Here is a 25,895-nt window from a genome sequence, read left to right on the forward strand (position 1 = left end):
TGAAATACAAACAATATTTATCTCCTTGCATATCATCACCCGAAGAGCTGAGGCATAAAATTGAAAATTAATCACATTTATCATTTTGCATGGCTCTTGTTGTGTGCTTGGATTGTGAGCTCCATGCCTAAGATCCAGTTATTTCTCTGCCCCCAGCACAGAACTGCTGCAAGTATAGCAGAGCTACAGTCCCTGATGGGTTTTCCAGGTACAGTGGTGACACCAATAGTAAAATTGACTTGCTAGACCTTTGTGAGTGGAAAAACTGAGAAGCTTCTCTTCAGAGCAAAATAGACTGGGCATATTACTACCTACTTCAGTTTTGGGGTGTAGTTTCTCAGTAAAGCCCTCACCGTTTTCCTTCTTAAATGAATACTGAGAGTGGAATGGAAGTTCTGTTGTCTGAAGTATTTAACTAAAGACTGAGAAATCCGAAATGTCCTTTTGGGAGCACTTCTGGTTTTGCTCCCAGAAAGGATGGAGTGGATGAGGTAATCATCTCTTCTACCTCAGAGTGTTACATGTTGCATAATTCCATGGTTACTCCACAGATCTGAATGGAGATAACTGCTGAAGGAAAGAGGAGCAAAAGAGATCAGGCAACCTCTGTGGTGGTGTGTGTCGGCTGCTCTACACCTCTGTAAAAGCCTTGCAAACCAGGTGGCATTGCTTTCCTTCTGCCTCACCATGCAGTCACCTCTAAGTTACATGAAGTTATTATGCCAGAGCAATGTGAGGATGAAGAGAGGCCTATTGCTCAAAAACTATAAGAATTTCTAAAGAGACTAAAATATGTTCATAAGTTAAATGTCTTGGGTTGAAAAATCATCTGTGGAAGTGTTCATCTAAGAGTATCTGTTAATACTATTTTACAAGAGAGATGATCAAGCACAAACAGTACTTATGGAAAGTGCCTACATGGCACAATGGAGCATAATCTGTGCTGGAAGTCAAGCTTTAGGTCTTCCATTGCAAAGTTTTTCCTTCAAAGGAAGACTTATCTACTTAAACACTAATTTTTATTGTGATTTTTACTTGTTAAAAAACCCACACATTAGAGAATATTTTGCCTCTACTTACCAGAAGTATTATTTAAGGAGGTACTGTGCTGATTATATCTTCTGTTCGTGCAACCATGTCTATATAAATGGGTATCTTTTTTTTTTTTTTTTCCCCTGTAACTTGCCCAGTATGGGTCTACTAATTATAATTTGAACTTAACTGGAACAACATCAGGTTAACTTGCCTTCCTTCTGCTTCGTTAATATATTTTCAGCATAATGCAAAATAATGTGAGTGTGTTGACTGTGTAATATGAGCTCTCATTTGGTGCTGCAATCTGTATAGATGGCTTGTCATGCTGTGTTGTATGGGATTGGGGTCTTAGAATGCAAATTTCTTGGGTCAACAGCTAGGGTTTTCCCTGATGTGAAATCTGTCTGTTCTGTCAACTCTTATTTTAAAGCACCCCCCTCTGCCCCATGTACTCAATTCCTCTTTCCCAGTCCTCTAAGGTATTGCAGTGCAAGGTTCAGTGTTTTGGGAAATGCTTTATATCTAAAATTTACTTCTCATTTCGGGTATTTATAATAATGCTAAACTGTATTGCAATCTTCCTATGTTTTTTCTTCTGTGTGTGTTGGGGTGTGTGCATTTTTATTTTTTTTTCCCCTCCAACAAGCTTACTTATTATTGATTCTTAAGTTAGTATTTAACTTTGGAATGATTGTAGAACTCGTTTTGCTGCCTGTAAGGTTTGCCTTGTAATTATGTATTTTACTATATACATTTCATAATTTCTCCACCCACTTCTGCTCCAGCATGTTAATCTTTCTTCTCTGCTGACTTTAAAAAGAGGCATTGCCTTTGGTAGAGAGAGACCTGTTCATTTTCTAGCTGTCATATAGAAACTGGTGGTTTTCAAAGCCTGGCACTGCCTCAGCATCGGTTTTCTCGTCCCCATTGTCCCCACAAATCATACAGTCTATTTGATTAGTTGGGATATCTTTTTGTAGTAAAGACTCCATGGGCTTTTTCTGTGTGGGTGTTTCTCATACAAATACAGTTGTCACAACATGTCAGGAAGGCAAGAGATGCATATATTCTCCTCTGTGTGAAACCTTACTAGTCTTACTGCTTTCTTGGATCTCAGCAACAGGGAGAAGTTAGGAGATGGAGGACGTGGTGATTGCAGGCATAGCAGGAAAGCTGCCAGAATCTGAGAACTTGCAAGAGTTTTGGGAGAACCTACTTAATGGAGTTGATATGGTCACAGAGGATGATCGGAGGTGGAAACCAGGTGAGTGCTTATTGCCTCTCCTTTTGGAGCTCTGAGCTTTTCAGAGGAATTATCCTACAAAAGGAAAAGATTTATCAGATGCAAAATCAGAGTTTTTGAATTCACTTCTGATACATCATCAAGAAATTCAGGAACAGAAGACTTCTACAGAGGTCTTAAGTAATGCATTTTATGGTCATGTCCTGCACAGTAGTAGCTAACAAATAATATGTATCTTCCAGGGAAAAGCACACTTATGATAGAGCAGCTAAGTACTGTGAATCCTGGTAGTTGTGGAAATAAAACTGCTCTGTTATTTTTCTGGGTTCCGAAGTAGCAGAGGGACTCCAGTCCCATGATTTGTAGCTTTCTAGAATGTTCTTTTCTGTTTGATTATCCTTCTGAAATTTTTGGCCCATGTCTATCCAATCCAGGCTAGTGAATTGCAAAGGTGAAAAGTAGTTTTTGTTTTTCTTCTGACTGGAACCAACGATTCAGAGTTTGTGTGCTTGGCACAACTTTCCAAAGCACAAATGCTTATAACTACATAGATGCCTTTTGCTGCCATTTCCAGAACAGTCTTAAAAATCACAGTTGTTTTTGTTAATACGGTGTTTTAATTTCCAAATAAGATTTAGAGGGATGAGTGGATAGGTGTTTGTGTAGCGCTCTGGATACTGCAGGGGAAAAATAAGGTTTCACTTGTAATCAAGAATCAGCTGTGATCATTCTGTACTTTGTCTCATCTAGTAGCTGCTTCAAAACTGATGTAATCTGTGATATGGTGTTGATTTTTTCTTCTCAGGAATGTATGGGCTGCCCAAGAGAAATGGAAAGCTCAAGGACATAAGCAAGTTTGATGCCTCCTTTTTTGGGGTCCACCCCAAACAAGCTCATACAATGGATCCTCAGCTTCGGTTGCTGTTGGAAGTTTCTTATGAAGCTATTTTGGATGGAGGTAAGCAGGTGAATGACTGAAAAGGGAGAATTGTGGTGTATCGTTTTTGTGCAGCACGTGTAGACATGCACCTGTGTGATGAGATCACTAACAAGAAAGCTCACAGTAGAGAGGAGACGGAAGAACTGGTATGAGGGTTAGAGAAAATTGCTTTGTTCTGGAACTTGAATTAGGAAATCTACACACTGACTGCCAGAAAGTCTCTACTGGTCTGATACAGTGGAACCAATACTACGGAAACATTTAAACAGTCAACAGTACTAGAGCTTTTGTATGTTGGTGTCCCTACACTACTGCTCTACTGTGAAGTTCCATAACAGATGCCTTTGTTAAAGGCCCAGGGGATAATTGTAGTGCAAAGGGAAGATGACTCCATGAGAATTCTCATCCATGGTCTAAAAGAATGACAGATGACCTGCTGTATTCCTGTCTATTGGCAAGATCCAAGGAAAACTTGTGGCCTTAGAGCTGCTACCATAGGAAGTTTGCCCAGGGAGTGTGCTTTCAGAAAGAGAAGCCTCCTTTCTCCATCACTGCCAGTGTCGAGAGCTTTTTAGGTACTTGCCCACAGAGCCAAAAAAATAATTCTTCATATTAATGAGTTTCATGTCTGAACATAAGGAGCACATGGAAAAAGTTGTAACCAGCTCGCTAGTTCTGACAGATTAACAATTGCTGAGCCTCAGTCTTAAGGCTTGAATATGAATAGTCTGCTTGTCTTCAGGACTCCTGCAGCACAGAGAAGAAACAGCAGATTGTTACAAGTTGAGATTGCCATGCAGTTTTTTGGAGGAGAGTTGTTTCTTGTGCTAGCTTATTGGCTTTTGTGCCAAATATTTTTTTCTTTTCTTCCTCATACTCCAGATCTAGGCTTTGCATAAGAATGGATAGTCAAGTGCTCACATGACATTCCATGTGTTGCACTTTTATCCCTTTGTCTGCTTCTTTTCTCTGCATTGGAAACCTGCTGTTAGCTTATCTGATCAGCATTTATAACTTTAATAGTTGTACACTTCTACACAAGACTCTATCAATACCCATCTAAGTCAAAAAAGCTGTCTTAGGGCGTGATTGTGACTCTGTTGTAATAAACAGGTCGAATAAACAGGAGCTCTGCAGAAGGCCTGCGATTGAAACGGGTAGAAAAGTAACTATGTGGGCTGCAGGTCTGCCAGAAATGGACAGTAAGAAATTGTATTTTGTGAACTGGTACCATCTGTACCTGATACCTTACCAGTTTTCCCCTCATAGTGAGTTTGTTTGCTGTAATCTGCTTTCCAATATTCCCATAGGCATTAATCCAGCTACCCTTCGTGGCACAGACACGGGTGTATGGGTTGGTGCAAGTGGGTCAGAAGCTGCTGAAGCCTTTAGCCAAGATCCAGAACAGCTTTTGGGATACAGTATGACTGGCTGCCAGCGTGCTATGTTCGCCAACAGGATTTCTTACTTCTATGATTTTAAAGGTAAGTGTCCTCAGACCTGTCAGTGCTGATCAGTAATTGCAATTTCAGCATGGTTGTACCATGGTTGCTCTAAAGAAGTGGGATGGATATCAGGTATTGACTCTTTGGGGATGAGAAAGTAGAATGCAGCTGTTGTAAAGAGGCATGTGAGAAGCAAAAACCGTGTTGTAACTCTGTGTTAAGACTCATTACGAGGCTTTGTACTTCAGTTGTTGAAAATGGGCATAGCTGGCATTCGTATGAAAGATAATGATGCCAGGAGAAAAACTAACTGGAACGGGTAACTCTGAAAGAAGTAGGAGTGGTACAGGACTGGTATGATTAAAGGCATGATGGGAATTGCCTTGAAGAGCAGTAGACAGCAGGGACCATGGTAAGGGTAGCACCAGGAAGTGGGAGTGATATCATTGTTGAAAATGGGGAGATGTTACCTGGTTGTGATACTTTTTGATGGAGATAGGGGTGAAATTTTAAAGTGCACCCTTAAAGCTTAACTGTTGGCAATTTTTTTCCTCCTTTCTCATCCCCTGTTACTGGCAAGCAGGCAGAGGTGGTGATTCTTGTCTCCCAGTGTATCAGGATTGCCTGTAATGTTCTGAAGCAACTGTTCGTATCTTTTAAATGCATTTTGTAGTAACCATCCTATAGTCTTTGGAGAGTAACTTGAGAAAAATTAACAGTAAAAAAGTTTTTTTGTTTGTTTTGTTTTGTTTTCCCTTTCTGTTCCCTAAGGACCAAGCTTAACTATTGACACAGCCTGCTCCTCCAGTCTCATGGCTCTAGAAAATGCTTATAAGGCAATTCGTAATGGACAGTGCAGTGCAGCCGTGGTAGGAGGGGTCAACCTTCTGCTGAAGCCCAACACTTCTGTGCAGTTCATGAAGCTGGGTATGCTTAGTCCTGATGGTGCCTGCAAAGTTTTCGATGCTTCAGGTAAGGCATTAGCATGAAAAATTGTCTTGTTGTACAAGATGAACTTATTGCTGAATCTGTGACGCAGAATCTGCTCTGGTAACAGTGGACATAGCTGGTCTTGTCCTTGTTCTTAGGTGCGCTGCTTGGGACATACCCTGGAATTTATCTGTGTTGCATAGCTCCATTAGACCTAGAAAATTACCTGTGGAAAATAAATTGTATGCTTCGTTTCTGTGCCAGTGGGGAAAGGAAATAACTGTCTCTTGATGTAAAGTTTCTTTCATCATTTGTGATGAGCAGTGAGCCTTTCTAGGACATTCTTTTCTAAACAAATGTACATATTGTACTCCAAAGCAATCCGTTTTAAGCAATAGCTCAGGAATGAGATAACCTTAGTGTGTGGTGCTTTTGCTACTTTATTCAAAGCAGAATAGATTAATGACTTGTTCTGTCTCTATTCTCAGGAAATGGATATTGTCGCTCTGAAGCTGTTGTCGTCGTTCTTTTGACCAAGAAATCCATGGCTAAACGCATCTATGCCACAATAGTTAATGCTGGGAGTAACACTGATGGCTTTAAAGAGCAAGGTGGGCCTTGAGCTTCTGAAAAGTGAGATACCTGCAGAACAGTTCTTTCTAGAGTCTTTGTTATCAGAGAAAGATTATTGCGGGGTTCCTGTTCTTTAGGTGTGTGAGGGTTTTTCATTGTACTTTTTTTTTTTTCTTTTTCAACTTTGGTAACACAATGTTCAGGCCCCTGTTTTGTAAAGGAATGAAAGGAGACAAGTGGTGATTGTTATTATACAGAGTATCAGGAGTGTCCTGTTGCTAGTTTAGGCTTCTTGGGATATACTTTATATATATTGGAGTAACTTTTGCACAGATAGTAGAAACATACATGTTGTTACTGGAAATCTCTTTTCCTGCTCCTGTCCTATTTTTCCCACTCATGGAGATGCCAAGTTTTATATGTTTTGCTTGATCTATACATACAGTGTTAACCAGTATCTTCCCACAGTACTCTAATCATTCGTTTAGTTCCATTTCTGGTTCCTCTGCACTAATTTCTAAGAGCCTGATAGGCTTGCTGTGTTTGGTACAAAGGACATAAGTATAAACCCTGAAAAGATAGCTTTCTTTTTGTCCTGGTAGCCCCAATCAGTTGAAAGAGTGCTCAAAGCGGAACAGGAAGCATTTATTGAGAGAGAGAAATTGATGGCAATTTTGATTCTAGGTGTGACATTCCCATCTGGAGACATGCAGCGGCAGTTGGTCAGTTCTCTGCACAGAGAATGTGGTATCAAGCCTGGAGACATAGAGTTTGTTGAAACTCATGGAACAGGCACCAAGGTCAGTATGACCTCTTTGGTTTTGGGGTATTTTCTTCCCTTGCACCACTTGCCACACTTTTGCATCAAATTATTCTTTGTTCTTTCAAAATAAAGGTAAAGGAATTGTATTTCTGTCTTCTACCAGTTTATGGAATATATACTGCTTCACTGCTTTTGTATTTTACCCAAATATGTTAACCTTTCATTTTCTTTTGTGGTGTGTTTTGGAAGTATTGGCTACTAGCCATTCTGATTACTTTCCTTCTAGGTTGGAGATCCACAGGAAGTAAATGGCATTGCAGATGTCTTCTGCCAACGTGAGAGAGAGCCATTGTTGATTGGATCAACCAAGTCAAACATGGGTCATCCAGAGCCTGCCTCTGGACTTGCTGCATTAGCCAAGGTAACACGTGGTTTGTGAGAGAAAAGGCATGGGGGTGAGGGAGGGACTAGTATTGGCTGTGTTTGTTTGTTTGTTTGTTTTAAAGAAAATTTGCACTGATCCAGAATAAAATCCACACCGGTATTGATAAGTCAGGTGATTCCTTACTGCCTACTGCTTGTTTCACCTGCAAATGCTTTTAAAAGCTAAGGTGGCTATTCTGCAAGCTGTACATGAGTGCCCAGGTGACCCTCTGCCATGTGTACTCACACGTGCACGCAAGCTCAAACATTATAATTCACACATACCACTCAATTCTACAGGAATGTAACTCTGCTCAGAATAAGGGGTTTGAGGTCACCTTATTGATTATTCTTACACTGGAACTTCTAACAGAACTCTGTAGGTCATTGGGTTCAGGGGAGGTACAAATAGAGAGGTATTGGAGTAGTTTGAATGACCAAAGGTAAGAAGCAGTTTCTGTACCAGACGAGTAGCTGATCCTTTGAGCTGTTTGTCAAGGATGTATTTCTCTTCCCAGTCTGTCTTGTGTTGGTGAGAAGCCAGGTGATTTATTTGGGACGAGGCTACCAGCTTGAATAACTGGTTGTCTTAGCAACTGGCCTACTAATTACTGCTGTAGGCAGACAATCATCTCCCAGCCCTGGCTGCTAAACTGCTTAGCAAAGAGCTAGCTATGGTTCATGCTTGGTTGTAAGCCTATTACTGACAGCCTTATAGACATGCAAACTGAATTCAAGTATACTATCACTGCTACGATTTTAGGCTCTTTAAAATAATTATTATGATCTGAGTATGTAAAGCTTTCTGTGAATAGCCTTGTCTGCAAATAAAGAGTGGAAACTGCAATATCTGTCTCTCTGTAGAGGAAAGTTTAACCTTTTTTTAGAACCTCTATCACCTGGACTGCCACCTTTTTCAATAGTAGGAATGATGACTTGATTCATTAAAATGAACCTCTCCATCCTTAATGTGTTGTATGTTATGAGCAATTTGCTTAGTACAGTTCTTCCGTGAGGACTGAACTGTCAGGAGAGGATCAAAGCTTTGAGGTAACTGTTTCCCTGTTTGTGTTTCTTAGAGAATGCAGAATTGCAAAAATAGGGACCACAGTTTCTTTTTTGAAGACTTCTGTGACATCGTATTTTCTCACTTTTCCATCACTTTTTTCACTTAACTTTGTATCAGAATTTACAGCTGTAGGCAAGAGCCCGTAGCACCTTTCACGTGTTAGAATGTCTTTTTGTTGTGCTTCTATTAAGTTGTATTAGGTCTTGTTCCCAGATCTGGCATGTTTGAGAGCACCTGAAGCTATGTCTGGTTTGGTGTTGGAAGTTCTGTCTCTGTTCTCGGTTCTTTGAAAGTTGGGCAGCAATTGACATTTTAATATTTGGAATTTTAATAAGAATGACAGATCTTGCATTCTTGAGGCCAAACCAGAAACTACACCAAGGTCATCCTTTTCTAAGACAGTAACTGTTTCAGGAAGTATGCAGTTTCTGTTAACATTTTATTTTGGCATTCCATAAAATGCTTTTACATGTGAGATGTCACATGTAAAAAAAGGAAATGTTTATTATGGAAAAAAGAATAAGAAAGAATACTAGGGTTTGCCAAGGCCACTTTACTTGAGTTCTGGTGAGGGAGGGATTACTCATCTGCACTTTGCTGTACAACAATTAGGCTGAGTAGTTGAAAAGACAAATTTCTTGTTGGCTGTGCTGTACACGCATTGTACTGCATTCTCAAACTTATGTAGAAGCCATGGAAGGCTTAGAGGACAAATATGTATGTTTTATAAAGCAACAGCATGTTCAAAGTAAGTAGTACTGTAGGTGTAGGAATAGCATTCATGAAAAGTCTTTTGTCACTGTGGCTTTATAACATGCTAACTGGAGATGAAACTGTACGTTTATGGTTGTTTTCCTGGATAGTTTGCCATGTCTGATGGTCAGCTTGGAAGAACTGTTTCCCAACCACGATCTGTTTATGTGACAATTCTGTGGTGATGAAGGAATTGCCAAACACACGGGACATGCAGTATCTGCTACTGACCTTATGGTGTTTGGTTTGCTGGACTTTTGTCACAAATGATTATGGCCTTGGTGTTACGGACTGTTTGTAGTGTTGTTATTGAAAAAGGTAGTTCTTGCTTTTTATTGTAAGTCTTGTGCTGTTTTCTGTGCTGGCTCTGCCAGTTCTGATCCATCTGCTGCTTTTCTGGGTGAAGAAGACATCAAATGGATAGAAAGCAGCATGAAAATCCTTTCACCAGTGGTTCAGTGTGTCTCTTTTGTGGTAAAGGCAGAAATGGGAGCATTTATTGTAATAAAGAATAGTATGTGTGGTCACCTGAATGGGGAAAGATGGAGTGTGATGAAGAAAGAATAGCTGAAAGAGGAGAAAAAAGATGTGATATCTTTAGTTGCCAGGTTGCTTTTCCAGCAAGATTGCATGGCTTTACAGTTAGAAAGGGTCTGGAAGCTAAACTTAAAACTACCACCCTTAACCTTAACCACTTACTTTCTACATGGCCTTAAAACTTGCCTAAGTGAAGTACGTACTGCCTCTACCACATTGATAATGTTAGTCTGTGAAGGGTCCCTTTATACAAAAATAAGAGGAGCTGCTTTTGTGTATGCTTACATAGTCATTTATAGTAATAAAAATAAATAAAACAAAATATAGTTTAAACAAAATAAATAAAAATAAGAAAATATGGAGCACATAATACTATGTTCTGTCTTCCAGGTCGTTCTCTCTCTGGAACACGGGCTGTGGGCCCCAAATCTTCATTTCAGTGACCCAAATCCAGATATTCCTGCTTTACTTAATGGCTCCTTAAAAGTGGTTTGTGAACCAACACCAACAAAAGGTGGCTTAGTCAGCATCAATTCTTTTGGCTTTGGAGGTTCTAACGTTCATGTCATTCTGAAGCCAAATGAGAAGAAACATCAGCCTCCAGAGACTTGTAACTTGCCAAGACTGGTTCAAGTTTGTGGCAGAACACAGGAAGCTGTAGAAATACTAATTCAAGAGAGCAAAAAACATAGAGGATGCGGTCCATTTTTACGCCTGCTCACTGATATCTCTGCAATTCCTGTATCCCTCATGCCCTACAGGGGCTACACCCTACTTGGCACTGAGAGTGACATCGGAGAGGTTCAGCAAGTTCAGGCATCTGGTAGACCACTCTGGTACATCTGCTCAGGTAGGTCCACAGCAGCGTCCAGGCTTCTGCATTCTTCAATAGAAATGAAGCTTGAATAGTTGGATCTTGTACACTAAAGTTTTTTCCACTCTCCAGAATGAGGAACTGTTATGCAGACCCATGGTATGTGTAGGAGAATCATGTTTTCTGTGTTTTATCTAATGCTTCCAATTTAGCTATCTTTTATTGACAGCAAAGTCCAGAGAACAAAAAAGCAGTGCGTAATTTAGAGGGTGTTAGGAATGTGCGGTGATTTGTCCTTAGATAGGATTCTTTCACTTCCAAAGCAAGCATATGATGTGCACTTCTATTATAGAGCATTACAAAAGCACGTTTTCTTGCTTACCTTGCAGGCATGGGAACCCAGTGGAAAGGTATGGGCCTGAGTCTTATGAAATTGGATGTGTTTCGCCAGTCTATAATGCGCTCAGATGAGGCTTTGAAGAACACAGGACTGAAGGTCTCAGACCTGCTTCTGCAAGCAGATGACAATACTTTTGATGAGACTGTCAATGCATTTGTTGGAGTAGCTGCTGTTCAGGTTAGTTGCAGTTAGATAGATTTTGGTTAGTTTTGGGCCCAGCCCTTTGCAAGATGCTTGGAGGAATGTTGATGTAAACTGATCTCTGTGTGTGTGTATCTGTGCATGTAATGTGGGGTAGTTTCTCTAAGATACTAAGGAACATATGAAGTTTTATGTAAATGTTTCTGCCAAGAAACAAAGTTCTATAGAATGCCTTCTAAAATTTGTTCTGAAAAAGAACGAAATGATGTTAAATGGAGTCTCTTTAATTCTGGAAGAGTGTCAAAGCAGGATTTGTTGTGTATTAAAAAAAACTAGAAGCAGAGCTTTTAAAGTGATCTGGAAAGCTGGACTTGGCTCTTGCTTTATACAGACACTCTTAGAATCATAGATTAGCTTGGGTTGGAAGCTGTCTTAAAGATCATCTAGTTCCAACCCCCTTGCCATAGGCAGGGATGCCACCCACTAGATCAGGTTGGCGAAGGCCACACCCAACCTGGCCTTGAATACCTCCACAGACAGGACATCCACAACTTCCTATCATTATATCATTCCTTGTCCTATCATTATCTACCCGAGTAAAGAGTCCCTCTCCATCCTTTTTATAAGATTCCTTTAAGTATTGAAAGGCCACAACAAGGTCTCCCTGGAGCCCTCTCTTCTCCAGGCTGAACATCCCCAGCTCTTTCAGCCTTTCTTCATAGGAGAGGTGCTCCAGCCCTCTGATCATTTTTGTAGCCCTTCTCTGGACTCACTTTAACAGGTCTGCATCTTTCTTGTGCTTGATACACAAAGATGCAGTACTCCAGGTGAGGCCTCATGAGGGCAGAGTAGAGGGGGACAATCACCTCCTGATTATGCCTCTTTTGATGCAGCCCATGGCACAGATGGCCTTCTAGGCTGCAAGCACAGACTGCTGGCTCATGTCAAGCTCTTGGTAACCTCCTGTTGTTGGAGATAATGTCCTAGGGTAAAGCTGCACAGTGGAGAAGCACAAACAATACTGGAGACATGATGATTCTTGACATGCTTTGAAATGAGGCTGAAGCTGCTGTTATTTTTGTGTGTGTGTGTGTGTGTTTTTAAAAAAAAAAGGGCAAGAAGAAAGTCTGTACAAAAAAATAATCTTGAAATGCACCCAGCACTCTTATGTGCCTTTGAATCCTTACACCTGCTTATTCTGGTATGGAATCATTAATTCTGCCTTTCCTTGCAGATTGCCCAAATTGATATGCTGAAGGCTGCAGGTCTGCAACCTGATGGGATTTTGGGCCACTCAGTGGGAGAAGTAGCTTGTGGCTATGCAGATAATTCCTTAAGTCATGAAGAAGCCATTCTTGCTGCTTATTGGCGAGGGCGATGTGTTAAAGAGGCCAAATTGCCCCCAGGAGGAATGGCTGCTGTTGGTAGGTATATGCTTAGCAAAAGAGTGATAGAGGAAAGTGCATCTGATCTCTGCTGTATGGCATTAACATAAAACTGGGCTCTGAAATGTGTTTGTGATAGCAATCAGTTCTGTAAAAGTTTGGCTACTGTTGCCTCTTTTTTTCTTCTGATGAAGAACAGGTTATAAAATATTGAAGTTGATACAATGGTAGTAATATCTGACCTGTAATACATAAGAGTTTTGGTCATCATTCCAAAACTAAGTGGAAATACAGAGATTTATTGACAGGTGACAAATGACAGAGTCCCAGTAATTACCTTGAAAAGAGAAGTGAAAAATATAAGGCACAGTGTTTTTTCTCTTTACTCTTTTCAAAAAGCAGTATTTCTGAAGTCTGCAAGAATGAGACATGAAGTCACTGGTATGTAATGGGCAGTTGGCTCACAGAACTTAGTGCCACTAGCACATGCTTGTGCCTGCTGGTACTCAGGAAGGAGCTTTTTCCCGGTCCAGCACTACTCAGCGTTTCTGTCAATTATAAGTTTTGTTCACAACTGGGTGAAGTTTTGAGCTTTGAACCCTGCAGTTTGTCTTCAGTGGCTTCATGCTAATTTATATGTTTAAAAATAACATGACTATTGATAGCATGATTGTTTTCCTGTTTCATATGACTAGACGTAGTGGTTGATTAAAAATGGTGAAACACTTCAGAGAAAAGCTGTTGCAGGTCTAATGCAATGAGTTTGATGACTGGGTCTCATATTATAAACCTACGCTTCTTATTTTAACCAATGCTATAAAGTACTATCTACCTAATTGAGCTCTTTTTCTGCTTAATATTAAATGTGACACCTTATCACAGAATTTAGCTTAGAGTGATGCATATAATGTTTTTCATAATCTGATTTTGAGTTCAAGCTTTTACTGTGACTTGTATCCATGTAATATGTGCTCAATATCACAGTGACAAATAAAGCGTTAAAGCCATAAGATAAACATCCTTTGATTTTGCAGAATCACTTTTGGGCAGAGGGGGGATGTATGTGATCTTTCTAGGAATCCGTTACAGTTTTGTAAAATGCTGAATTCAGTGCAGTGATTACATGCTTAGTGGGGAGGATTGCCTTTCATCACAAGGCTTACTTCTCAAAACATGTTGTCCTGAACTCTTCCTCCTGCAGGTCTGACATGGGAGGAATGTAAGCAGCGCTGCCCTCCAAATGTGGTACCAGCCTGCCACAACTCTGAAGATACTGTCACTGTTTCGGGGCCTCTGGTAAGGAAAGAATTAACATGGTGCATGCCAGATCTGTGACTGGAACCTGTGAAGTTCTAGTTTGAAGAAAATGTGAAGCTAAGCTGCTTGAAAAGAAAAGCACCCCTCCCAGTGGGAGGGGACATGGTGTTCTTTATGAGTTCAAACACTCAAAAGTTCTCTGAGAGGAAGTGTAAGCTAGTAATGACAGATTTCTTATGCTGAATATTCTTATAGCCATGGGTATAATGAGTGATGAATGATAATACTGAGAACGACAATAATCTCATCACTGATATGGTGCCCCTTAAGTGGCAAGTGATAAAGGGCATGGAGATAGTACAGTGCTTCAAACATTTCCCAAATATATTGTGAGCTGTTAGTTTTAGTTCTCTTTTATTCCTCTCCTCAGGACTCCGTGAATGAGTTTGTAGCCAAACTGAAAAAGGATGGTGTGTTCGCAAAGGAGGTCCGCAGTGCTGGAGTTGCATTTCATTCCTATTATATGGCATCTATTGCGCCAGCGCTGCTAAGTGCTTTGAGAAAGGTAATGTTACTGAATTATGGTGTGCTTGAGTTTTGGTGGGGCACCTGGCTTTGAGCATCAGTGATGTTAAGCTAAGAGGGTTCTATCCTTTAAGAGGGGAAGTCTCTTAAAGAGTGTGTAGACATCTGTAAGTTTTGAAGTCCTATCACATTAAGCAGAATGGTGACCTCAGCAGTCAAGATGAGGAAAAGGTCCCACAAAAAAGGGGGCAAGGGCTGCTTGCTTTTGCCTGTCTTGCTGTCATCTATGACCTGTAACTCTTCCTCCTGTCCCTCTTCATTGCCGGTCTGCAGGTCATTCCACACCCTAAACCTCGTTCAGCACGGTGGATCAGTACATCTATCCCTGAATCTCAGTGGCAAAGTGATCTGGCTAGGAATTCCTCTGCAGAGTATTATGTGAACAACCTAGTGAGTCCCGTGCTGTTCCATGAAGGCCTGAAGCATATTCCAGAGAATGCTGTTGTAGTGGAGATTGCTCCACATGCTCTTTTACAGGTATTCTATTTGATTGTGTCAATGTGGTAGTATATCTCAAAATGTTCCTGCAGGAAAGGAATTGAATGTCTGAAGATTAGGGAATAGTGCTTTTTTGTTTTTTCATTTTTTCCTTCCCATTCTGAGAATAGTATCTTACTCGAGTACTTTCAATTCTCTCCCAGTTTTAAGAATTTATTTATTTTTTTAAATAAATTAATAAAAATCCCAACATACTACAACTTCCTTAGCCATGCATTCATGTTGTGGCCTTTATTCATTGTCTTGCATTTCAGATAGCTGATAGGTAGCTCTCCAAACTGCAGTGAGTAAGAAAATTGTTTGGACCTAATAGGGCACATGTGTATAAAGCAGGGCAGGGAGGAGAATTTCAGGACTAACAGGGCTTTTCTGTGGAAAATCTGTTATTGCCATCTGTAGTTTCATGTTCTTGTATTGCAAAGTTGTAGTTGGTAGTGGTGTTTCTTTCTCCCGTATTCTCCTTTTCAGTTTTTAAAAGCTAGTTCAGTTGATACTGTTCTCTCTCACTTCATTTGCGGACTTGTATAATCAAACTTACATAGCCGTAGAAATTCAAGGAGAAAAGAAGAAAACACAATGCCACACTAACATGACTGTCTAAAATAATATAATATGCAGTGTTGCATCTCTTACAGATATTAAGTATGTCTACATCATGTTAATTTTTCAGAGAAGTAAGATCTGAGTTATTACTCTCAAAAATACCTTTATACTAATATTAAGATGCATGCTTTTAGGTATTCTTCATTATTTTGTGGGGTTTTGAATTATGTGGTGTTCATTCCTCCTATCCTTTCTTCCCACCCTCAATGTGAGCTGAAAATAGACAGCACTTACAATGGAACTTATAAAAAACAGAATGTCCAAGCATTAACCATCTTTAATGAATGGGATTTGGGGAGGTTTTCCCCCCAGCCTCTGCCGGGTAACTTTGTCCTGTGTGATCAAAGTAAAAAGCCAGAATGTGCCTTTGGATTCCTGAAGTGTAGTCTCTCTTTTGTGTTCCCCTACCTTCCAGGGAATTTGAGTATCATTATACTGAAGCAAAACGTTGCTTCGCATATCTACATTATTTGAGAGGATGCTAATGAGGTGATTAAATGCAAATTTGTATGGCATCAAATGTTTTCATCAGCTTCCAAAAAAAGACTTGGATATCTATAATACCAGGCATACACAAAATGTCTTCTATCATCTATTTCAGAACACTATTATTCCCTTTTTCCCATCCCATAAGAACTGGTCATTGTGATTTAGCCCCTTATCAGAGAACGCAGTACGTGAGGTACACTAGGTTGTGCTTGTCTCACAAGATCAGTGCTGTGGTCTTGTGCTTGTCCCTTAAGTCTCAAGAGCTGGTCCTTTTTATTTGCCCCATGGCATGTAAAATGAGACAAATCTTAAGATGATCCATTTGTGAATCAAGTTTTATAGTTGTACAGTGCTTCAGAGTTCCAATCCAGTATATATTTTTATGTATATTAGTTTTATTTGTGCTTTGAAAGTGTGACTTGAAGGGAGAATCAGAGCAGAACTATTTAGACATGTATTTTTCTCTAAAAAAGATTTTATATTTAATATTAAAATCACTGTACAATTTTGAAATCTAATGCAAGTGACTAATGATTTCATCAGCTGGGTTTGAGAGTGTTGTTTTTCTCTTCCTTCTTCCATTTAAAGACTTTAGACCAAATTAAAGAACAGATCAAATTTGGGTCAGATGTTCAAGGCTGGGTTTTTGATTTAGTAGCAGTTGTTTGGAAAATGCTGTAGGAAGCTACAGACTGAAAAAGGCTGATCCTGGGAGCAAGAGCTTAAGGTGGGGTGGCGCACAAGTGGGAGGCTCAAGGGGGTGATCCTGCAGTTCTTGAAGTGTAGCTGTTGATTTCATGGGTTAATTTGCCTGGGAAAGGGAGATGTGTGATTTGGCAGAATTTAATGAATATTACATATATTCTTCCTTACAAGACATGCAGTTTCTTGTATGGCTGGAAGGGTATTGTGCTGTGCTGCTTCTAGCCTGTTTAAATGTGCACATTCTAGCACCTGGCACAGGTGCAGAAGCAGTTTGACAAAACAGTGTCTTTGTAGTGTGTGGAGGGGAGGGAAAATCAGAGGCAAAAAAGTTAGTAATACCTTCCACGAGTGATTTCTGAACTCTACTTGACCAGGCTATCTTGAGGAGAAGTTTGAAACCATCATGCTCTATTCTACCTTTGATGAAGAAGGACCAGAAGAATAACTTGGAGTTCTTCCTAACACAGGCTGGAAAGATTCATTTAACTGGGTAAGGAGACTAAGGGATCAAGGGTGAGTGGGTTATCAATTAGGAGAGAATTCAAGCCTCTTCTCTAGCATGCATGTCTTCACCGTGATTGAAATACTCTTTCAACAAACTTGGGAAAAATGGGATTTACACCTATGCTTTACGTATTTTATATGCTCATTTAGGAAGTATTTCCACAGGTTAGAGATTGTTTGGGCTGGGGAGGTGCTTTTCAAAGAGAAGGAATCCATTTCTTGGGGCCTAGGAGCCTGGAACTGGCTCATAGAAAGTAAACTTTGCATCTCATAGACTGTTAGAATTAGAATTTGGTTATAGTAAATGTTCATGGAACTCCTGGAGAAGTCTCAGACGTGGAGCCCAGGAACAGTTACTATATGACCTTTATGTATTACGGTCAATTTTTATTTTTTTTTTTTTTCCTTTTTTCTTTTTCCCCTCCAATAGTCATGATCCTGTTTGTCTTCCTAGGATAAATGTTCTTGGAAACAACATGTTCCCATCTGTGGAATACCCTGTCCCTGTTGGAACACCCCTTATTTCTCCATATATCAAATGGGACCACAGCCAGGACTGGGATGTTCCAAAAGCTGAAGACTTTCCATCAGGCTCCAAAGGCTCTGCATCTGCTTTAGTCTACAATATTGGTATGTTTGTCAGTTGGTTTTGTTTGTTTTCCTACTTTATCTCTACATTTTTTTATAAAACTAGGAAAAGGACACTCAAAGCACAGCATCCTTGAAGTCATCTTTTGAAACTTCATATATTTTTATTTATTCATTTTCAAAGAGACTGGATCTACTTCTGAAATGGGGTGAAAGAATATGAACAGAGGAGGAAATTGTCTTGATTCAGACTGACAGTCTTAAGATTGGCATGTTGCCAATCAGGATTGCTGGGAAAAACACTACATCCTCTTAAAGAAACTTAAGGCAAAAGATCTCTTTATTTGTGAGTTTTTTTTTATTTTTATTCTGCTCTTTATTCTGTCACAGACGTGAGTCCTGACTCTCCTGACCATTACCTGGTTGGTCATTGCATTGATGGTAGAATCCTCTACCCAGCAACTGGGTACCTTGTGCTGGCTTGGCGATCTCTGGCACGGTCTCTTGGCATGGCCATGGAACAAACAGCTGTTATGTTTGAAGAAGTTACAATCCATCAGGCAACTATCCTTCCCAAAAAGGGTGAGTGAGTGGTACTGTCACAATTGCAACAATTAAAGGAGCGTAAGGAAAGAAATGCAAAGGGAAAGTGAGAGGAACTTGGGGGGGGGGGGGTGGAGAACGGGACAGGTAAGAGTGGGAGTGCAACATGTCTGTATGAAATTACTGATTGTTCAGTCAAGTAACACATACAGTCACCTTTACTCCATGTTGTGTGGAATGAGTCTGGAAATGATGCTGGAGAATGGAGGCAGTAACTGACCTTGCAGCCCTGTCTTCCTCAATGTTTCTTGCAGGATCAGTGCAGTTGGAAGTTCGAATCATGCCTGCTTCCCACTGCTTTGAAGTGTCAGGGAATGGGAATTTGGCTGTGAGTGGTAAGTGAATGAAGTGTGTGTGTGTGCCCTGACCTACTCAAATCCATTATGTATGAACACTGATGATTCTTATTCTTGCCACTGTGCCCATCAGGGAAGATCAACCTCCTAGAAAACGATGCTCTGAAGAACTTTCATAACCAGCTAGCTGCATTTCAGACTCACTTAGACACAAGCTCAAAGTCTGGCCTCTTGAAGGAAGACGTTTACCAAGAGCTGCATCTTCGTGGATATAATTATGGACCAACTTTCCAGGGTGTTCTGGAATGCAACAGTGAAGGTGAATTTACTTTCTATAGAAGAATGATCAACGTGGTTATTGTAATGATGAATATTTTATCTTTTAGTTCACTTTGTATTAGTGGTCCACTTGACTATGCTTTGTGGAGTAATTATGCTTTTTAGTGTGGTAACAGAGAACATCTAAGTGTTCTAACAGGGCACTGGGAAAGCTGTTATGTCCAATGTAAAACTGATTACTGGAGTTAACAAGGGAAGCTGGGTGCATGCAACAGACTTTGTAGTTATGTAACGACTTCCCACATCTGCTGAATGACAAAATTACAGTGAGGTTTCCACTCTCTCTTCTTCTGCAGGAAGTGCAGGGAAAGTTCTGTGGAATGGAAACTGGGTGACCTTCCTTGACACCTTACTACACATGATAGTCTTAGCTGAGACTGGGCGCAGTCTACGCTTACCCACCAGGATTCGCTCAGTGTATATTGACCCAGTGCTGCATCCAGAGCATGTGTGCCAGTACCAGGACAATGTAGAAGGTAATGTCTTTTGTCTTTGGGCTTTTACAAGTTCCTTTGAGTGCTGTGTGTATGAATGTTTGACTTTCTTAGAAGTAGGATGGACTTTAGGGGCCTTCTTACTCTCCAAGTTATTCTACAGCACCCTTTGTAATGGTCTGATATAGCACTCACTGTTCATCTGATCACCTTGAAGAAAATGCTTATAGAGTTTGATGCAAGCTTATGTTTGTTTCTTGTCTTTCAGCTTTAGATGTTGTTGTTGACCACTGTCTTAACAGCCTCAAAGCAGGAGGTGTTCAGATTAATGGTCTTCATGCTTCTGTGGCACCACGACGACAACAGGAACGAATCCCTCCCACCCTGGAAAAATACTGCTTTGTTCCCTATATTGAGAGTAACTGTTTGTCTTCCAGTGCCCAGCTTCATGCCTATCTGGAGCACTGTAAAGGTAGAGTGGGGTTGGTTCGTTTTCACATTAGAGGAATCTTCCAGCTTGCCAGAACTGAAAGAAACTGTTCATACTACTTCAATCCTTAGAGCACTTAAGAAATTGAGTGTTGGTCTCTGTACAAAACTTCAGCAGGAGTCCTATGTCCACACACTTGTTAGAAGCTTAAAAACTACTTTTGCCTGAGGTACCTCAGGAACGCAAGTAGGAGTATAGCCAGCAGGTGGGGGCATCTCCACTTCTTTAAGGGGCAGTGTGTCAAATAGCACAACCTTTCCTGTAAGCAGAGAGGCAGAAATCAGCTTCCTCATGGAGAAATCCAGTCTGCTTACTTCAAAAACTGATAAGAAAGCCTACTTCATCAAGTCTTTGGCTTTCTTAGCTTGCTTTGTTTTGTTTTTCCTGTGAACTGCCAAGATGGGGAAGGTAACATGTCTGCTCCCATTTATATGTGGGCACAAGAAAGTGTTTTAGTGAGATATGCTAAAGAAAGTTCACATTTGCCACAAGAATAGAATAAAAGCAGCTTAGACTATTGTGAAACCAGTAGCCTAGTTTAATGCTCTCTGGATGGAGAGACATCATCTGTGCCTAGCTCATTGCCTTCTTGTATCTCTGTCAAAGGAGGCAGGGAGGAATTAAGTGCAAGTTTTCTTTATTTTGGGTTTGTGGGTTGTTTTTTGAGGTCTTTGCTATACCTTGAGATGTCATTTTTAATATTCTATGTTGGTAAAGTGACTTCATGCTCATCCTTTGATTTGGCAATAAGTTTTAAAGATTTTATTTCCTTTTTTTTCTTCAGTATATCCTCCTGTCCGGATACTGTGGCCAAAGTTTTTATTTGTAGTGGAATTGTATTTATTTATTTATTTATTTTTGTTAATGCTGTTGCTGATCTCAGTCAAAATCAGCAATTTTCCATTCAATTGTAAAGTGAAAATCTTCTACTCACTTTTGTAGTTGTGGAAAAATACAACTTTCCTTGTCAACTCTCTAAAGCTCCTATCAATCACAGATTTTCTGTTAGTTGCCCTCTTTGAGTTGCAGCTTTACCCCGGGTAGTCTCGGTGGTTTATATTGTCTTGGCACAAGCCTTACTTGTTTTGAGGCTGCAGCTACTGTATAATCTGTAATTATGGGAAAGCACAGAATAATGCACTATGTCTTTGTGGCTAGGCTGATGATATAAGACTATGACTTGATCAGTGGTGATCACCTGGTATAGCAAATGAGGGAGGGGACATTCTCTTCAGAAAGAGGAAAAGAAAAATGTTTCGAAAATCTGACTCCTCCTTTCATTTTGTCTTCTACTCCATAGGTCTGATCAAGAACTTACAGGCTAAAGTGGCTGTGCATGGTGTCAAATTGATCATCCACGGCCTAGAAACTGCAGGGGCTGCTGCAGGGTCCTCACCCATGCAGAAGGGCCTGCAGCATATCCTTGCTGAAATCTGCCATCTGGAACTGAATGGAAACCTACATTCTGAGCTGGAACAGATAGTGACTCAAGAGAAAATGCACTTCCAGGATGACCCTCTTCTCAATGGCTTGCTAGATTCTTCAGAGTTGAAGACTTGCCTGGATGTGGCACTGGAGAACATGACCAGTCACAGGATGAAGATAGTGGAGGTTAGCTGGAAGCCTGGGATGAAATCATAGCTTGTGTTTCCATGCCTCCCAGTAACCTGATCACATACTTCTATTATTCCAGTTACAATTCTGAATATCATTCATATTTCAGCTTGGTTTTCCATTTCCAATTCTTTTCTTTTCTAACAGGCTCTTGCAGGAAATGGACATCTGTTCTCTCGTGTCACGAGTATTCTGAATACTCAACCCCTATTGCACCTGGACTACATTGCCACCGATTGCTCCCTTGAAGCTCTTTCAGCTAATGAAACAGAGCTACAAGATGCTGGAATTTCTTATAGCCAGTGGGATCCATCTTACCCTCCTTCTGGAAACCTGACCAATGCTGACCTGGTGGTATACAACTGTTCAACAAATGTCCTAGGGAACACCACTAAAATTGTCTGTAATTTGGCAGCTGCAGTGAAAGAAGGAGGGTTTATTTTGCTACACACCCTTCTTCAAGGAGAAACTCTTGGAGAAATTGTCAGCTTCCTTACAATCCCAGACCTACAGCAGAAGCATAGCTTCCTGTCTCAGGTAAATATCCTGGAAGGACAAATGTTTTCTCAGTGGTTAGTCTGGAGTCTGCTGCTTGCATATTTTCTTGTGGTGAATATTGAGTAGATGTTGATTTCCATTGAGGCTCTCTGTAAAAATATGTTTAAGGAATACTACTTCAGAAGAAAAGACTTGTCAGTTGCCACAGATTAGATTGGAAGAGTAAACAACTAAGTCAATCGGGAATGCCTTTCTTTATGCATTAAAAATTAGTCATTGTCGTGCGTATATCTATATAATCTCTAGGAAGGCACTAGCCAGGACAACTCAGTTATAGCTAAAATAACATGATGCATTGTTGGGCTAGAGGGTACAGCTTTTTCACTGTAGGATCTTAAAAGGCTTCAGTGTCAGAATATCATTCCTCCAGCTCTAATATCGAAAACTGTACATAATAGTTAAGCACACACTTGCAGCCCGGAAGGCCAACTGTGCTGGGCTGCATTAAAAAAGGGGTGGCCAGCAGGGAGAGAGAGGTGATTGTCCACCTCTACTCTGGTCTTGCGAGACCCTACCTGGAATATTGCGTGCAGGCCTGGGGCCCCCAGCACACGAAGGATGTGGAGCACTTGGAATGAGTACAGAGGAGGGCCACTAAGATGATCAGAGGGCTAGAGCACCTCTTCTCTGAAGAAAGGTTGAGGGAAGCTTGTTCAGCTTAGAGAAGAGAAAGCTCCAGGGAGACCTCATTGCAGCCTTCCAGTACTTGAAGGAAGCATATAAACAGGAGGGGGAACTGCCCAGTGCTTCTGTCTGTCCAGAACATTATGCAAGGCCTCTTGTCCCTCAGGGGAGTCAACCACACTTCCCAGTTTAGTATCATCAGTAAACTTGCTGAGGATGCATTCAACCATTCAACTCCTGGATTCAAATTGCTGATGAAAGTGTTGAACAGAACTGGCCCTGGAATCGAGCCCTGGGGAACACCACTATTGGCCAGTGGCCAGCCAGATGTAGCCCCACTCACTACAATATGGAGGCAAGAATGGGTCTTAGAGTTATTACAATGTCCCTGTCCAGAAAACTTTCCATAGTCCTTGATATCACATACCACACTGTCAAAGCATCCTGCTGTTTTATGTAGCTTGTAGTCACCTTTATATGATTAAAATTGTAGAGCCTCAGTGCTCCTGCACATACCACGCATGTGTTCTCGTTCTCTTGTTTTTCTGAAGTGTTGTTCTGATGTAATTTAAGCATATAGGTGCTCCTTCCCTGCTACAAGTTTGTTGCTTCCAGGCTTTTCCCTTCCCTCTCACAGGATTGAAGAATTTAGGTGATTTGTGGTTTCTTTTTGTGCTTCCTCTGTCCCACTTTTTCTATTGCAGATAGGGCTTACACAACCTAAATTAGTAATATATAAACTCAGTGTTTTCCCTTTTTGTTATTTTCTCTGCTGGGATTTGTACATTCTTTTTGTCCCTGAAGATGTGCCTTTCTTAGACTGCTGAAATTAAATTTTAGGCACATTCAAATCCTGTATGGGATGTGACAACATGGTTACTGCTGTTTTTTGCATATCTCATAGTATAGTAAGGCAAGTTGCCTAACCAGGGCTTTGTACTACTGCATTCAGAGGATATTTTAGGGATTTTAGGGAAGAAGGAATAGTCTAGACATGGATGAAATACTGCTACGTTAAACAAATATGTATTTATACTGAGACAGTACAGAGCTAACACCAAAATTTCCAGCAAAAGCAAGAAAACAGAGGACAGGGCCTATTGTTCCCAGTGAGGCAGTCTTCAGGGAGACTCAGCAAGGAGTATAGATGGTGATTTGTAGTTTTAATTGATTTAAAAGAAACATCACAAACTTTAATTGTTGTTGTATGTGATTTGACAGGCACAATGGGAAGGCTTATTCAGCAAGGCCTCACTGAATATGATTGCAATGAAGAGATCTTTCTTTGGCTCGGTTATTTTCCTGTGTCGCCGGCAATCCCCTGCCAAAACACCCATTTTTCTCCCAATAGATGAGACCCATTATAAGTGGGTTGAATCCTTAAAGGTGAGAATTCCTGTGTTTTGGACATTTGGCTTTCCAAATCATTACACTTTCTTAATGAGATATTTAGCAGTATTGGGGTTGTGGGGGGAAAAAAAAGAGTATGTATTTGTTCAGTTGCTTTTCTTAAAGTACAATTGATTCATCTCTGCCTTAAGGATACAAGGGGTGTTTCCTTTCTGAGGTTCCAGGCAAAACAGTCTGGGGTTTGTCTTGTAGGAGATCTTGGCCAACCAATCGGAGCAGCCTGTGTGGTTGACTGCCACCAGTTGTGGGAACTCAGGAATTTTGGGCATGGTGAACTGTCTTCGCCTGGAAGCAGAAGGCCACAGAGTCAGGTACAAAAGCATGCCCTTGAGTCACAGTTGGAGAAGAGATGTTTTTCTCTTAGATTCTTTTCAGTCTTACACCAAAACTAACATAATGACAACTCTTGGCTTCTAGGTGTGTGTTCGTTTCCAACTTGAACCCTTCATCAGCTGTCCCATCCATTAGTCTTTCTTCTCTGGAGATGCAGGAGATTGTTCAGAGAGATCTGGTGATGAATGTGTATCGCGATGGAAAGTGGGGCTCCTTCAGGCATCTCCCATTGCAGCAAGGTAACTGCTTTGAGGTTTAAGGGTCACTTGTAGAGCTTAAAATAATAGAATATGAATGGACTTTCATAGACTATGAGTAGCTATTGTTCCCACATTTTTTCTTATTATTTAATAAGTGGATAATTTGGAATTCTTCCTTTCTAGCTCAGACTGAATAGTAGCATGCTCTGGTACCAGGAAGAAGGATAAAGTATTTAGGGTATAGGCAGAATTGCAGGGTAAGTAAGAGCTTTGTGGGGAGAGCAAATAGAGGAAAAGGCAGCAATTACACATGGAGTTTACTCACTCTTCAAAGTGTGTTAATGTGTATAAAGTTATAAAGTTAATCTGTTCTTCCTTCTGCAGGACAACCTCAGGAGTTGACAGAATATGCCTACGTCAATGCATTGACACGTGGAGATCTCTCATCCCTTCATTGGATTGTTTCCCCCCTTCAGCACTTCTACACAACTAATCCAGATGTTCAGCTCTGTAAAGTCTATTATGCATCTCTTAATTTCCGGGACATTATGCTGGCCACAGGAAAGCTTTCTCCAGATGCTATCCCTGGTAAGCTAAAATTACACTAGAAGAAAAAATATTCATATATTACTATGATAGAATTTATTCACATAACTTCATTAATTTTATTTATGCAACGGATAAAGTATGTATCAACTTTTGTTTAGCAAGAAAGTACACTTTTGAAAAGGAAGTATAGCCATACTTCAGGACTATGCACCAAAAACTTGCATGTTCTACTTCCACTTATAGCCCCATTTTTCACACGGCAGAATTGGTAAAATGCTGTGAAGGAAACATTAGCCCCATCGCATAGATACCAAGCATGAGGTGAAATTTTGGAGATTCCAGAGATGGGTAAGGTACATACCAAGTTGAGAATGTTGAAGTTTCATGCTGCCATACTGCTGGCCATGTTTTGCTTTTAGGGGAGAAAAACACAAGGTGAGGTATCTGCTGTATATGAAATGTAGATTATCATCTTGCGTGGTAGGGAGTTAAGGATTAATGTAATGTCTGTGAAATGGTTTTGAAGCTTCATTTAAACAAAGTAAAAAATATGTTTGGAGACTTTTATGAGTGACTTTGACTAGGGCTGTGTTTTCCTTCGTGACTGAAATTAGTCTCTTCCTAAAGTGTGTGTTCACAGAAACAAAGGTTTAGCAGTAAACCTGTTTTCTCTGTAATCACCCTTTCTAGTTTATGTATCGTTCTTTTTTACAGAGCAAAAAAAGGGTCATTGAAACAGGATGTTTCAGTGAAGCTTCTCAGATG

At 40.5% G+C, this 25,895-nt stretch overlaps 1 protein-coding gene across 1 annotated transcript in view; it reads left to right on the forward strand.

The window, feature by feature from the left end:
- Positions 1–2,172: 2,172 nt before the first annotated feature.
- Positions 2,173–25,895, forward strand: part of FASN (fatty acid synthase) — a gene marked incomplete at its 5' end in the record, with an annotated part of 40,076 nt that continues 16,353 nt past the window's right edge. The window contains 26 exons of the mRNA XM_084298244.1: positions 2,173–2,299; positions 3,084–3,236; positions 4,529–4,702; positions 5,435–5,635; positions 6,082–6,204; positions 6,851–6,966; positions 7,216–7,350; positions 10,102–10,561; positions 10,915–11,102; positions 12,301–12,490; positions 13,653–13,747; positions 14,139–14,273; positions 14,567–14,770; positions 16,963–17,078; positions 17,547–17,722; positions 18,071–18,262; positions 18,538–18,618; positions 18,713–18,898; positions 19,215–19,394; positions 19,621–19,824; positions 21,143–21,453; positions 21,604–21,993; positions 23,860–24,024; positions 24,241–24,359; positions 24,466–24,620; positions 24,966–25,169. Coding sequence (XP_084154370.1) covers positions 2,173–2,299; positions 3,084–3,236; positions 4,529–4,702; positions 5,435–5,635; positions 6,082–6,204; positions 6,851–6,966; positions 7,216–7,350; positions 10,102–10,561; positions 10,915–11,102; positions 12,301–12,490; positions 13,653–13,747; positions 14,139–14,273; positions 14,567–14,770; positions 16,963–17,078; positions 17,547–17,722; positions 18,071–18,262; positions 18,538–18,618; positions 18,713–18,898; positions 19,215–19,394; positions 19,621–19,824; positions 21,143–21,453; positions 21,604–21,993; positions 23,860–24,024; positions 24,241–24,359; positions 24,466–24,620; positions 24,966–25,169 — 4,780 coding nt within the window. The remainder of the gene's footprint in view (positions 2,300–3,083; positions 3,237–4,528; positions 4,703–5,434; positions 5,636–6,081; positions 6,205–6,850; positions 6,967–7,215; positions 7,351–10,101; positions 10,562–10,914; positions 11,103–12,300; positions 12,491–13,652; positions 13,748–14,138; positions 14,274–14,566; positions 14,771–16,962; positions 17,079–17,546; positions 17,723–18,070; positions 18,263–18,537; positions 18,619–18,712; positions 18,899–19,214; positions 19,395–19,620; positions 19,825–21,142; positions 21,454–21,603; positions 21,994–23,859; positions 24,025–24,240; positions 24,360–24,465; positions 24,621–24,965; positions 25,170–25,895) is intronic.

Source organism: Netta rufina (genome assembly GCF_964035555.1).
Source record: "Netta rufina genome assembly, chromosome: 19".
In the NCBI taxonomy this organism is placed as follows: domain Eukaryota; kingdom Metazoa; phylum Chordata; class Aves; order Anseriformes; family Anatidae; genus Netta; species Netta rufina.